The following is a 15000-nucleotide window of genomic DNA, read 5'->3' as shown; positions in this document are numbered from 1 at the left end:
ATGTAAAACAAAAAAATATTACATCAAAGATCCCTCTGAATCTGGAGAATTGATTATTTTGTCACCTTAGATTTAAAAGAGATTAAGTAAAAGTCTCATGTGTTTATAATCTTATTAAAAACATTTTTTGCGTATTGTTATCTTTTAAATACATCATTCATCCTTATGATGAAATAAGCAAAATCCAATTCAAGTCTCAACATTATGGACTTTCTTGCTGGTTTGTTTGTTTTTCAGGAAACACACGAGCCATCAATACTTCCTCTTTCTTTCAAATGCGTGTAATAAATTAAGATAATTATCAATTATTCAAAGGAGAGTTCCAAGGAACCAAATCAGTCATTATAAAACAATAAAGATCCGTGAGTTTTAAAAAATGAAAACGAATAATCGGTGCCTGCACAAGCTTTAACTATCTAAGAAAATATTTGACAAAAAGGAAATTTTAAAACAATAATCCATATGCTCATTTTATATTTTGCTTTTCTTAACCAATTAACTACCATACTCTGAGAAAAACATGCATTTAAAAATTTCACCAGAAAACTCGCCCTTCAAATGACTCTCATCTCTTAACTCTCAAACCTGGGAGTTCACAATGCCCAGGTTTAAACGTTTTTACCAAGATGATTGTCAGTGAAATTGGTCGATATTTGATGGATGAGTTTTCTGGCCAAATTTTTAAATACGTGTTTTTTTTCAGACAATGGCGGTTAATTGGTTAAATGGGGCACCAAGCTTGATAAATTTTTCAAAGCTAAATGAATGTATTGATGTAACATCACATATGGATGAACCAAACTCCCACTTCATGCAGTACGAGTTACCCATTACCTGTTCTTAAATAAATACATGTACCTATACAACCCTTGCTACTTTATAACATAACAAAATATGACAAAAGGTCATAACAAGTTCGATGTATTTTTATTAAATGCATGAAATATTTGTCCACAAAAATATCACAGGAGAGCTAAAAAACTCAGACATTTTCTAATGGAGACAAAACTCTTGTCTTGTCCAAAAAATAATTATATCTATAATACATAAAAAGTTCATGTCTATCTGTTTTATACTGATCAGAATTTTTCAAAAGGTTTATCACTTGTCCCAGACTCGTTTTTCTGACAACTATGATTGGAGTTAATAAAATTGTATACAATAATTACAACGACAGATCGAAGAATACAACAAAATCACATCTCTTGCCACAGTTTTCTTATTTACAGAACTTGTTTCATTTATTGATTTCTGTTTGTCCAAAAATCGTTGTGAATGCTAACTCCAGAGAATTAAACTAATCAAACTGCCCCCCCCCCCCTTTCTCTCTCTCTCTCTCTCTCTTTCTCTCTCTCTCTCTCTCTCTCTCTCTCTCTCTCTCTCTCTCTCTCTCACACACACACACACACACACACACAGACATATGCATACCCCCCCCCCTCCCCCAGCACACACACAAGCATCAACCCTATCTACAATCTTCCGTCATAGGACTACTACCTATGATGGTTGATTTGTTTGGAGTGTCGTGGAGATGAGTGGTGAGATGACCCTGACCTTCCCTTTCTGTCATGTGACCCACCAGACTTTCTGTCTGTGGCAGAAGCTGCCTTCTTCTTGTACCTGTCAAGAATGACCTTGAGACATGCTTCCACGTCCCCAAAGAATGGACGCTTAGATGGTTCTCCCTCCCAGCACCTCTGCATCAACACCCAGCAATCTTCTGATGAGTTCAGTGGCTGTTCTGGTCTGAGACCTGCGGAGATTTATGTCAACATTTAATCATCAGTGTAAATGACTACAAATTAGAAACATAAATATAAATTATAGGGTAAACCCTTTAAGAACCCATAACACTCATTTTGACAAATACATGTACATGAAAATATCTTTGATCCACGTCTAAAACGTATCTTTCTCTAATAAAGTAAAGTCTTTAATATCATAGCATAACATGAGTTATTTTCATTTAAGAATAATAAATTTTTTGAACCCCCCCAAAAAAGCAAAACAAATGAAACAAACACAACCATCTCCCCAGAAAAAGTCTGTAATGTGTATTTTTAAGGTCAAAATATTATTCAATGCTTAGATATTGACAGGTATGTTATTCAATGAGCTGCATGTATTTGGAAAAAAAAAACAAACAAAAAAAAAAAAACAACTAACAACATAAGATAAAGGAATCTCAAAAGATTGATATCCTGACTGCCTCATTTGTGTTGTATAAGGTTTCATTTGGTATGTGGTATTTTGGCACCAATGGGAGCGATAATATAGATCATGCCCATTGACCACATGTGAATATTAGATTTAAAAAGAATGACAATTGGGTATATATTGAAACAAGGACATTTATGTCAAATAACATATAAGATACTACAAACAATAAGAAAGAAAATAAAAATAATAATACAGAGGAACTTTGAGGGCAAGACATATAAAGAAATACTAACCACGCAGTAAGCGTATAAAATATTAGAAATTGGTGAGAAAAAAATGGCAAAGGCTATATGGTCTTGTGGTATGACACTCGCTTTCGAATCGGAAGGTCCTGGGTTCGAGCCTCGGGCTCGGCGCATAGTTGAGCCCTTAAAAGAGGCTCTTTACTCACATTCTCTCACTGTACTCAGGTGTAAAATGAGTACCTGGCCGTTAACAGCATTGTCTTTGTCCGAAAAATTGTAATATCGCCTAATAGGCGACATGTCCCGTCCTACATGTTAAATGTTGCTGTTGACCAGGGACCCCTTGTAAAGCGCTTTGAGCACATTTTGTGGATATTGCGTTATATAAAGCTCAAAGGCTCAATTTAAAAAAAAAAAAGAAAAGAAGATTGCCTTACCTTTCTTAACAGACTGCCACAACTGGTCCTTGTTTGCACACTGTTCGAATGCATTGGGCAAACGCACATGACCAGCACAGACATACCAAAACAAGATGCCAAATGCATAAACATCTACATTGTTATCGTACTGGCCGGTGAAAAGCTCTGGTGCCATGTGAATAGGGGTCCCTACAATACTTCCACTCATCATGGCCTCTGGTTTGCAGAAACCCAGGTCAGTGATCTTTCCTCTGTTGTCAGCATCCAACTGGGTGGGAAAAAAATACTTGATTAAACATTTACACATATACATAAACAATAACTACCGAATCTATGAATTATGTTAAACAAAACCAATAAGAAGAGTTATATCTGAACATCCTTGTCACGTTCGAACAGCTTTGACTACTGGATTACATCAATAAAATGTCCAAAATTTGCTGATATGAATTCAAGTTAAAAAACTCAATGATTGAATACTGTTTAAATCAGCTCGATAACTAATGAAAGATAACATCTCATGTTTTAAAGAGATAAAGAAAACATCATTTTGAAGTCAGAATTCTATTTTTCTCCTTCCTTTCCTGGATGTATGTTATTCTTAGGTCTTACTCTTTTTTTTTTTTGATGCACCTTTTTTGGATAAGTTCAACATGATAAAATTATGATATATTTAACAACAGATATCCTTTAATAAAAAGAAATAATATCTCTTGATCTTTACTTCTGTGAAATTTGTCTAAGAAAATGCAAAATTAAATTCATACAGACAAAACAATAAATAAATAAATAAATAAATAAATAAATAAATAAATAAATAAATAAATAAATAAATAAATAAATAAATAAATAAATAAAACAAAAACAAAAACAAAAACACACACACACCAGAACATTCTTGAGTTTGACATCTCTGTGCACCAAACCTTGACTGTGGAGATATCGCAGTCCTTCCACCACATCAATGGCTACCTGAAGTCTGAAACGCAAATAAGTGCAGAGGTTAGAGAAGTGAGGAAATGGTTATATTTTAAATAAATGGCAGATAGCTGTCAATAAATTTTGCTCTGACCTTTCTTCCACAAGGAGAGTCTTGACAGTGGGTGATCGAGTGATTGAGTTACAACTGAAGAACTCGTGTAACCTGAGACCCGTCAAATGTTAAGAACAAATCATAAAATCAACACAATCATTAAACATACCACTCATTTATCATAACTTTAAAATATTTTTTTTTTATTTTTCAGAAGTGCTGTTGGACCATAATGTTTCTTCCTAGCATTATATTTTTAAAATAATAGGGAAATGACTTTCTTTCAGCAGTCATTAACAGTTAAGATGTCTGTTAAGCAGCTAAAATATAACTTTTATTTATATATCTTTTAAATAATGCAATAAAAATTATTTCCTTTTCAACAAACTAATCTAAAAACATAATAAAACTAACAAAAAAGTAAATAAATCAAAATTCCGCGTTGCCAATAAACCTATATATAATATTAGCCCCTGGGTGAAGACTTTATTCAACTTCCAATCCCTACAAATTCACCCCAACGTTTTTTCAACAATAGAACATCACATTACCTGCTGACCCAATCCAGACCCTGTTTAATGGCTGTGTACAAATCTCGCTGCAGCCTCTCCATGACCAACAACACAGCTGGAGAGGTGCCACCCCCGTACAAATAGTCAATGACAGATCCACGTAAGGACACAATACGGGTATGTTCTGGAATGTTCCTGGGGGTAGAAATAATGAGAAGGAAATGGTGAAAGGGGAATTTATACCAGAACTTTTAGAAACGATTAAATATTCTTCTTTTTTTCAATTCTTTTCAAAGTAAACGAGAATTAGAAAAAAAAAAAAGAAAAAGAAAATGAACATAACACAAAATCAATCTTAATTTTGGCTTCAAAAACAACTTTTGAAATATGTGACCTATTGCCAGACCTGCCGAGTACTACGAAAAATTTGTAAAACTATGAATTTTTGGCTCCAGCTACAGAACTGTATATACACTTCTTTGACTCAATAAATCTTATTAAAAAGGAAAGTTTAGTTTCTTAGTTTCTTATGGACCTTGGATCATTTTTGGATCATCCTGAGGGAAAATTATTTATTTCTAAAGCTATCTAAAGCGGCTTTTTCTCTTTTTTTCCCCTTGGAAACTACGAATTTTTAAAACTTTAAGTAGGCAGCTCTGCCTATTGCCCAAACTGATATAATCTCAATTCTCCAAGTCTCACCTTTTGTCTACTAACATACAGGGTGTCCACAAGGTCTGGGTACATGTCGTACTTCACTATCTATTTTTATTTATTCATTTATGCCATAGATTGTGGGGATTTGGCTGAATGATACTTTTCTTCACTGAAGAAGAGGTCAGGTGTAGTTAAAATACAATCCATTTACATCCCAATTGAAGAAAATTGAGTTTTTAAAGAGGAATTTGTATTACTATTACCTAGCACCAGGACTTTATGGACACCCTGCTATTTTCAACATCTACATATCCTGGACGTAATACTGCTTTGAGGTGATGAGCAACATATTTATAGAAGACAATACTGACACTGGTTTACAACAATAATTAAGTATAGAATAAATAACAGAGTCAGAAAAAGAAACAAGACAATTTTTATGACAAATATTGACCTTAATTTTTAAAAGTCATCACTTAGGCATTGCCTGACTTGAAATCTCTTGTTAATATCAACCCAAAATTCTTAATCTTTGGACGAACTTTAATTCATTTTTTTTCCTAATAACTAAAAGTGATTATCGACTTAAAGAAGATTCCTCTATTGGCCTAACAGAATTGTAGATTTTTAAAAAATAAATAAATAAACATGTTTTAAAATAAAACTGAGATTCTGGACCAACTACATACTTGGTATAGAAGAACTCCAGGGCAAGGTCATTCCAATGTTTGTCATCAGGGGGGACAACTGACTTGATAGCACAGGGTGAGTATTTGCCCCAGGCGTCACACGAGTAGACAACTCCGTACTGGCCACGCCCTATCTCACGGCCAATCTGAGGTGTATCTACAATAGATAGGAGAAGGGTTAAGGGTTTATGAAAATTGAGAAAATCACACCTATCAAAGAATGTCATGGAACCACATTTATAAAAGTTCCAAAATAATAAAATTTAATTCCAAAGACTTTTTTTTAAAGTCGAGTTGTTCAAATTTAGCATCAAGCATTGAAAACTTAAATAATCTTATCCTCTGATTTCAAAATTCTTGAGACTGGCCTCAATATTTAAAAAAAAAAAAAAAAGAAAGAAAAAACAATTGAATAAAAAAAAAAGAAAAACACAAATCCCGCTCCTTTCCATTCCTCTGACTCAAACAGCAAGTCTGTTCTTTTTAAGATTTGACTGAGAAACAATTTCTCAAGATTTGTTTTAATAGGTATAGCTTGCTCCCCATTTTTTTTTCAGTATTTGTTTGGGAATTATTTAATGTTATCATACACAAAACCAACAGTTCTTTCAATTGACTGTGATTTTCATTGTAACCAAACAAATCATATGAATACATTTTCTTTTAGTTCCAACTGACAAGCATTTAACTCACTAAACAACAAGACATCACACAGAGATGTCGATTCCAGGGCAAGTTTGGCAAGACGGGGAGCATTGACTTTCCTCAACTTGAGTCTGTGCTCCTCAATCTTATCAAGGCGTCCACTGTGTCGAGATTCCAGGTGTTTGAGGGCCGTTGCAAAGGCCTCATGGGATTTGTTCAGACGCTCTTTGATTTGGGATGAGATGCTCTTGGCAAGTCTGGGGAATGCAAAACGGACAGATTTCAGATTTTGTTCTTACAGCAATACGAGGTTTAAATGTGGAATTGTAAAAAGGTTTTTAATATAAAAAGAGTAAATATGACTCATATATATCGAAACAAATCAAAACAAAAAATGATTTGACCTTCTCAGAAAAAAACCTTAGTTTTACTCTCTCTCTCTCTCTCTCTTGAGAGAGAGAGAGAGAGGGAGAGAGAGAGAGAGAGAGAGAGAGAGAGAGAGAGAGAGAGAGAGAGGGGGGGGGGGGGAAGAAGGGGGAAGAGAAGGAGGAGAAGGATAAAAAATAAAATTATCAAAATGAACATTTACTCATATACATAAATACACACCTTGCTTCGCTGAGGCTGCTCAACATATCTGAGGCCACCTTTTTCTTCCAGGCCGTGTCGACTGTTGGAGTACTTTTCCATGGCATAGTCTGGACGAACTGTTAGACACAGAAAGACGATTGTTGGGTTAAAATGAGGAGCAGGGTCAGACCTTGAAAAAAAATATTGAGCTTTATATAGCGCAATATCCACTAAATGTGCCCAAAGCGCTTTACAAGGGGTCCCTGGTCAACAGCAACATTTAACATGTAGGACGGGACATGACGCCTGTTAGGAGATATTACAATTTTTCGGACAAAGACATCGCTGTTAATGGCCAGGTACTCATTTTACACCTGAGTATGGTGAGAGAATGTGAGTAAAGAGCCTTTTCCAAGGACTCAACTATGCGCCGAGCGCGAGGCTCGAACCCAGGACTTTCCGATTCGAAAGCGAGTGTCATACGCCTAGACCACATAGCCGCACAAAGGTGTCTATGCTTTGAAACCTATCATTTCTATTTCGTTAGAAAAGGAAAGCATTTTTTCCCCTAAACTAGAAATGCAAATGTATGTATCATAGAGGGAAAAAAAAAGGTAAACGTTTAAGTCAGTGTATATCGTTGTATATCTGTTTGTTTTTAACAATAATGGTATCTGTAATGATTGAGATTCTAAGGGTTGAATGAGAAATTTATTGTAACCTGTATGAAAGATGTATGAACGCCAATTATGAACAAAGGGATGTAACCATGTATATATTTTAGTGGAAATTAGTAAAGTAAGAATTACTTCCCTTGAATCTTTATATCCCGCTATTGAGTCAATTATAGTTATTTGCCCTTTTTGTCTACATGTATATAAACAGGATGTAAATAAAATCATCGTTCACAAGTGCTTACAAGAGCCTTCAGAGTTCATTCTTTATTTCACCACGTTGGCTATCCAGAGCCATCAGGCTATTAAGAGCCTTGAACATAACAGTATCCTCCAAAATAATATTATAAAACCTCGTCACTTTGATTAAAATATTGAAAAGCAAAGAAGATAAGAAAATAACAAAAACCATTGGAAATTCTAGGAAAGTCGTCAGAAGAATTGATTAAATGGTCATTCATTTTGACAACGAGGAAGATACTACAATTTAAAAAGAAGTCAGAATCTACTAATACCAGATGCTCTCATTACATAGATGAGAGGATTGAAAAAAAATTGTGACGCTACTTCAGGCTAATAATAATATGCCTATCGTAAAAACATACATTGCTGTTAACAGTACAGTCCCTGTCACTATAGTGTCCAATCTTGTCTAAAAGAGCCCCTTGTTATAGGCTGTGACGCCCAGAGCCTCCAACCAGGGGGATAGGTTGCGCAATATAAATTTGCATTACTATTAATAATATTATTATTATTATTATTATCATTATTATTATTATTATTATTATTATTAATAAAATTATTATTATTATTATTATAATTATTATTTATAAAATTATTATTATTATTATAATAATCATTATTATTATTATTATTATTATTATTATTATTATTATTATTATTTTATTATTATTATTATTATTATTATTATTATTATTATTATTATTATTATTATTTTATTATTAACAAAATTATTATTATTATTATTATCATTATTATTATTATTATTTTAAAAATTCAAGTGCCAATGAGCGTAGTCAATGGCTTAATATCAAACTCTACTGTTAGTGTTGATCGATGGCTTTGTTAAGATACTTTATACATTTTATTTATATTTATCTTGGTGTGAATGCACCCCTTGTTATAGTAGACTGTGACGACCAAACCACGAGTCAGTGTTAGTACAAAAAGGGTGCCTATCAGGCAATTTTGCACAATATAAATTAAATTGTTGTTCCATATGGCCAGCTGCATTTTATAAATACAGTATTGTGAAATGCATTGAGCATGGTGAAACCAAAAACGTACACTAGACATGCACATCTGTATACTTAATGTATATAATTTTGTTGACACCAAAATTTAGACTTAAATGCTGAGACACTACGCTATAATTGCTACATGAATGAGGTAATGAATGGTCTTTATATATATATATATATATATATATATATATATATATATATATATATATATATATATATATATATATATATATATATATATATACATATATATATCAATCACTGTTACTATGGAAGAGATTCTTATTTCCAAACAGAGAAACTCCCATTACAGTGCAACAATCAATACCACAAACCTGACTTAATGCCAAAGTAATGAAGATCAAGGATTGCATGAATTTCATGAATATTGTTTTGGTTATAATGCCAAGATTGAAAAGATTCCAAACCAGATAGCAAATAAACGGACAAAAGTTATGAAAGAGACAATCGGTGAACAGAGAGGTGAGAGAGGCAAGATTGTGATGGTTTGAATGGAAGAAGATGGCACAGAATCAGGTGCACTGGAGTATGATGGCAGTCCTATGCCGAAACAGTGATCAAAAGGAACAAAATTAAAGAATAAGTGGATTCTATAAGAATCTTAGTGATTGAATTAATAAGTATTGTTTATCTTTTTTTTTTAAAAACAATGAAAGAAAAAGATTCTTTTCAGTTTCCATTATTAGTCATGACTGTATTCTGAAGAATTAAAAATGAACGTACATATATTCTTATTCAGATATAGTGAAAGCTACACTTTTTCTTTCATTAAGCACTACTTTTGTATATATTTTTATTTTTAATAAAAGTTTTCCCTTTGATAAGCTAGGAGTAGAGTTTAAGTCAGTCCAATGTCAGGGACACAAATGTGTGTAGATTATCATTCTTAAATAAAAAACTAATCCAAAAATCACCGAACATTGCCTTAATCTTTCTTTAACATAGTGTGGAAAAATATAGAAAATTCTCTTCTGCTAATGAACAGTACTACTTTACCTTCAGGGTGCCAATTGCAAAGTTTAAAAAATAAATTCCTAAAGTGTTCATCAAGTGTCAGTAAAACAAAATTTAAAAAAATAGCTCGGCCAGTTCAGAAAATTACTGAGCCTTCTCCAACCACCACCACAACCAATACCTGTGCTATTCATTTCTAATCCCACCGGTGCAATTTTTTTTTCTCCAACAATATCAAATACAAACCAGATGGAGAGTTTTGGAAAAAGCATTGGCCCCTGAAAGTCTTTGCTTCAAATCCTGGACAAGAATGGAATGTTGGAATCGAATTCAGTCAAAAGTTATTTGGAAAATTCCTCAAATAAAAAAAAAGTTTTGAGAGAAAACCCCCCCCCCCCCCCTCTCCAAAACTCGTTTTCTTTTATATTCTATTTATGGAATTTTGATGGGTTTTTTTTTTCCTGAAAAAAAAAAGAAAATCACCAAAATCTTTGATATGGAAAAAACACCATGCATCCGGTATTCAGAGAAGGATTAATAAATCCATATTGAAACATCTACATCCTTGCATCACCAAAACCACCAGGTAATGTGATTTTCAAAGGACCAGTCTGAACCAAACAAATAAAAACAGTGACAGTCCAACATCTCAGGCATTGATTCAGTATTTTAAAATAAATATTGACTTACTTGTTTCATTTTTTCCAACAAGTTGTTGATGAAGGAAGAGCTTGACCGGACTGTGATCTCCACTGTGTACGCAGCATTCAGGATCTAGGTTGGAACAAAGAAATGCCACTATAGTAATGGGGCATTACATTTATTTAATAGAAGTTTAAAGCCATTTTTATTTTCATTCTTCTTCTTCTTCTTCTACTTACAGTGCAACCTCTCTATATCGAAATCGTCAGGACCAGAAAAAAAAAGTAGTTACAGAGAGGTTGTTGAAACAAAAAAAGAACGGGGGAGTGGAGGCTTAAAATTCCCTTTTCCCTCCGTAGTTTATCCGAGAGCTCAGGTGGTCGCTGGTTCGGATAAGTATATGATATATGATATCTAACTGAAAATAATAAATAAAAAGAGGGATATATTGAAAATATATTTAACTATAACTGAAAAAAAAATTAAAATGACTCTTAAAAAGACCATGTCCCAAAAAACATAAAATTAATAACTTTCTTTTAACGCTTTCATAATGAATATATTTTTGTGGAAAATTCGAAGCTTAAAATAAAAAAGGAAGTAATGATCGGTTTCAAACTATCAGTTTCAAGTAAAATGTTAAGACCCGTTACCTGTTTGAGAGCATCTGTTGTTTTGGAGCCCTCGGGATTCTCTTTGTCCAGCTCTTCAAGACTTTCTAAACACCTTGTCAAGGTTCCTGGTGGATGAAAAAAAATAATGATAATATCGGCTATCACATGTACCATGAAATAGTGGAAAAAAATATTAAATTTTTTTTAAAAGGGAGAGATAAAGACAGGGAAGGGGAGAGAGAGAGAGGGGGGGAGAGAGAGAGAGAGAGGGGGGGGGAGAGAGAGAAAGAGAGAAACACAGAGAGCGAGAGAGACAGACAAAAAGAGAAGAGAGAGAGAGAGAGAGAGAGAGAGTGAGAGAGAGAGAGAGAGTGAGAGAGAGAGAGAGAGAAAGAGAGAGAGAGAGAGAGAAAGAGAGAGAGAGAGAGAGAGAGAGAGAGAGAGAGAGAAAGAGAGACAAAAAAAAGAGAGAGAGAGAGAGTGTGTGTGTGTGTGTGTTGTGTGTGTGTGTGTGTGTGTGTGTGTGTGTGTGTGTGTGTGTGAAAAGATGTCTAAAAAGCAACACAAAAGTTAACCTATTATCTTAGGATTATATTTTTAAAAAGATAAAAAATATTTTTTTAATTGAAGAAGATCGCTCTTTACCATTTTTAACATACTAATCCAATTAAATGAAAGAACATTATAAGTGACAAAACGGCTGAGTGTAAACTTGTATTGTATGGTAACTGAATAATGGGCATTTGATTAAAACAGTGACCTATCCCAAATAGGCTAAATAATTATCTAATTTGAGGCGGTAACATAATATATGGAGAGCTTGTACAAAAGTTAGCATAGGCATATTGAAAATGGTTTGGTCACAGCTTTGATACCCGGTTTACCTAATTGTTGTTTTACGGTTATAAATACAATTCACCACTTTACTGCACAGTCCACTTGGTTGAAATTTCATCCAAAATCCAGAAAATGTACATCCAAGCAGAATGAACTGAACCAAAAACGCTTTGAATAATACATTTTCATTGCAATCTAACACATTTGGAGGCAATAGGATTCAATAGTCGTAACGTCACTTCCTTCATAATGACGCATGGTAACTTAGCAACACTGGCTCTAAACTATCCGAACAATGGCGGACGCCCGTATGAAATATTTCTCCGGCGAGCATAAAAGCGTATCCAGAGGGGAAAAAAAACATAAAATTGATCATGTTTTGACTTTTACACATTCTGGTCACAAGACACGAAAAGTTCTAGCCAGCTTGAAGAATAAAAAGTAATGATTTTCTTTGTTTAGAACCAAGATGGCCGCCGTGACATCAGACTACTGAATCCAATTGAAACTAAAAGCTTGGGTTATTTAAAAACAGGTAGGTTAATTTACCAGTGTATGAATCCCGCAAGATGTCCACAGAGCTAACCAACTTGCCAGCCACAGCATGGTTAAGTCGACTCAGCACCATCTCTCGTATCTGTTCTGTACACGCCTTGACTTCCTTCATGCTCGACAAATTACCTTGTTCATCGAGATCAATGCCTGTATTACATGAGAAAAATAGTTTGGTTGGAGAGCTTAGAGAATTACAACACCCGTATTATGACTATGCGTCTCAAATATTTCTGATTATCAAATAAATTTAATATCAATTATTTACAATGCTCTTTATTACCAGACTAACCTGAAATGCTAAAGATCCTCATAACATCTCTATCTTTCTTGGAAAACCAACTCTAATACCTCATCTACTGTTTCAACCTCTTCTTCAACTTTTCAAGTTCCAAACAGTCTGATTTTTTCGTTCTTCTCTTCAATAAACAAACAAAATAAAACTAACACAACATTTAAAAAACAACCCAATCCCCTAACAAAACAAAACAACAAAAACAAACTAACAAACAAACAAACAATCCCAAACAGCTACGTAACTGTTGGGCCAAATTTTTTAGACAAATCTTACTTTCCACCTCGCTCTTTAAATTGTATCTTCAAACAACTTAAAAATCTGATGTTGACCTTTTATCAGGTTGAACTCAGTTACAGGGAATTACCAGAAACGATTATGAACTGTGGCTATAAATGTTTTAAAACTTAAGTAATGCAATTTAATGAAGTTTAATTTGGTCCCAATAATGTCTAAGTCAAATAATAATGTTTTCACCATTTTCCCCTCAGCACGTTGTTTTAACAATACCATCCGAAGGATATAATCTAATTTAGCAACCAATAATTCATTATAAACGGATTAAATATGTATAAGAGGTAGGCCTGAAATATGCTGAGCTCATATTCTTGATCATATTAGTAGATAAAGTTCATAAAAAGAAAACAACAATAAAAAACAAAGCATTGATCAATGTATACTAAAGATCTGGAAAAATGGGCTACTATATCTTTTATCATTTATTCAATGGCCTAGGTCCAAACCTTCATCATATGTAAAAAAAAAAATGCTGTAAATTATTTTCGTAAAGAACGTTGTATGCCCTAAATGATCTGAGTAATCAGATTACACAGGATACGCCCTAAATACCAAATGTATCAAATAGCAAAAAGACATTGGAAGATTTATCTACTTCATATAAATCCACAACCACAGACACAGTAATGCATTCCCATAAAGTATGATAAAGACGGACAACTCACCTAAAAACTCAAATTCCCCAGCCTCTGCAATGAGACAACTCCCAATCATGGCAATTGTCTCTGATATCAAATTTTTGATTTCATCAATCTTGGACACTGCAATCTTGAGAAGTGATTTGTACAACTCATCTTCTTTCTCTTTTGCAAACTCCAATTTCTTTGGGGTGATGAGCATGTCCCTGGCCATATCAAAAGCCGAAAGAATGAACATGTTCAAACATCGGGTGTGGGTAATATTTAACACTTTTGATGCGTTCACTAAATTACTTTGTAAGATTTTGCGTAAAAATTGGGCAAGTTTTGCGGTAAAGTATGTGAATTTTTCAACATAAACACTTTCAACGTCTGCATAGTTGTTGAGAAATTTTCTTGCAGAGTTATCCTTCTCTAAGTGGCCTAGCCGCTTAAGTTGTTCGTAAGCAAAACTTCTGTGAGACTCTTTGAAGTTTGGAGAAGATGATCGAGCCATTTCTGAGTCTGTGTGGGCATATGATGGGTGAAGGGATTTCTTACTCCGAGGGGAGCGGGGTTGACTGTGGGGGGACACATTTCTCTGTCTGGGAGGGTCTTCATAGTCTGAAGTTCCAAGGTACTGGTTTTGGGGGATAGCGTTGAGGACAGATGGAGGAGGGGCATTGACAGAATCTATCGGGGCACCATCTGGGGGATCTGTGTCCACTGTGCGTGACCCAGGGGGAGGAACTCTGACAAAGAAGATGGGTTCATAGTTTGTCAGCTTACTGATATGGGTGATCTCCACAATGTCCTGTTGGCAAGAAAGAAAAGGAAAGTGGTGAGATATTTCGTCATTTAAAAAAAAGGTCTTGAAATCAGTTATGATGATTTCTTGAACATTAGACGTAGTTTAAAAAAAAAAAGTCTTTGTGAAATTGGAGTTAGCTCTAGATTCTTGAGCAAAAGAGAACACCTTTTTCCATTCTCCCACCTCTCTTTATTGAAATTTAATTCAATAGAGATGAGTTGAGTCCAGTGCTACATTCCTTTTTATTTATTTTTTTTTTGAATGTTTTGTTCTTCATAAAAATGATAGTGTCAAATGTGAAAGAAAGATAAGAGAAGGCAAATAGGGTATATTGAAATAAGAAAATGAACGGGAGTGTATTTTATTGGAAAGAGACAGGAAAGAATTTTAATATAGAAAAAAAAATGTGGATATTTATATGGCTCATTTTTGCTTTCATCGTGCTCCATGTATTTCAAGGTTTATTTATTCTCCTATCGGGCATTAGG

General features: G+C 34.0%; 1 protein-coding gene across 1 annotated transcript in view; it reads right to left on the bottom strand.

The window, feature by feature from the left end:
• Positions 1 to 1343: 1343 nt before the first annotated feature.
• The window catches only part of LOC144974548 (dual serine/threonine and tyrosine protein kinase-like), a 50888-nt gene continuing 37231 nt past the window's right edge, over positions 1344 to 15000 (bottom strand). Inside the window, exons 3-13 of the mRNA XM_078917517.1 lie at positions 13750 to 14515; positions 12490 to 12642; positions 11143 to 11228; positions 10538 to 10621; positions 6973 to 7070; positions 6412 to 6620; positions 5719 to 5875; positions 4412 to 4567; positions 3716 to 3806; positions 2846 to 3095; positions 1344 to 1756 (exon numbers count right to left, since the gene is read on the bottom strand). Of these exons, the coding sequence (XP_078773643.1) occupies positions 1497 to 1756; positions 2846 to 3095; positions 3716 to 3806; positions 4412 to 4567; positions 5719 to 5875; positions 6412 to 6620; positions 6973 to 7070; positions 10538 to 10621; positions 11143 to 11228; positions 12490 to 12642; positions 13750 to 14515 (2310 nt within the window). The 3' untranslated portion in view covers positions 1344 to 1496. The remainder of the gene's footprint in view (positions 1757 to 2845; positions 3096 to 3715; positions 3807 to 4411; positions 4568 to 5718; positions 5876 to 6411; positions 6621 to 6972; positions 7071 to 10537; positions 10622 to 11142; positions 11229 to 12489; positions 12643 to 13749; positions 14516 to 15000) is intronic.

This window comes from Berghia stephanieae, chromosome 6 (assembly GCF_034508935.2).
Source record: "Berghia stephanieae isolate SIO BIC M18660-M18661 chromosome 6, UCSD_Bste_1.3, whole genome shotgun sequence".
Taxonomy (NCBI): Eukaryota; Metazoa; Mollusca; class Gastropoda; order Nudibranchia; family Aeolidiidae; genus Berghia; species Berghia stephanieae.
This window is presented reverse-complemented; position numbering and strand designations above follow the sequence as displayed.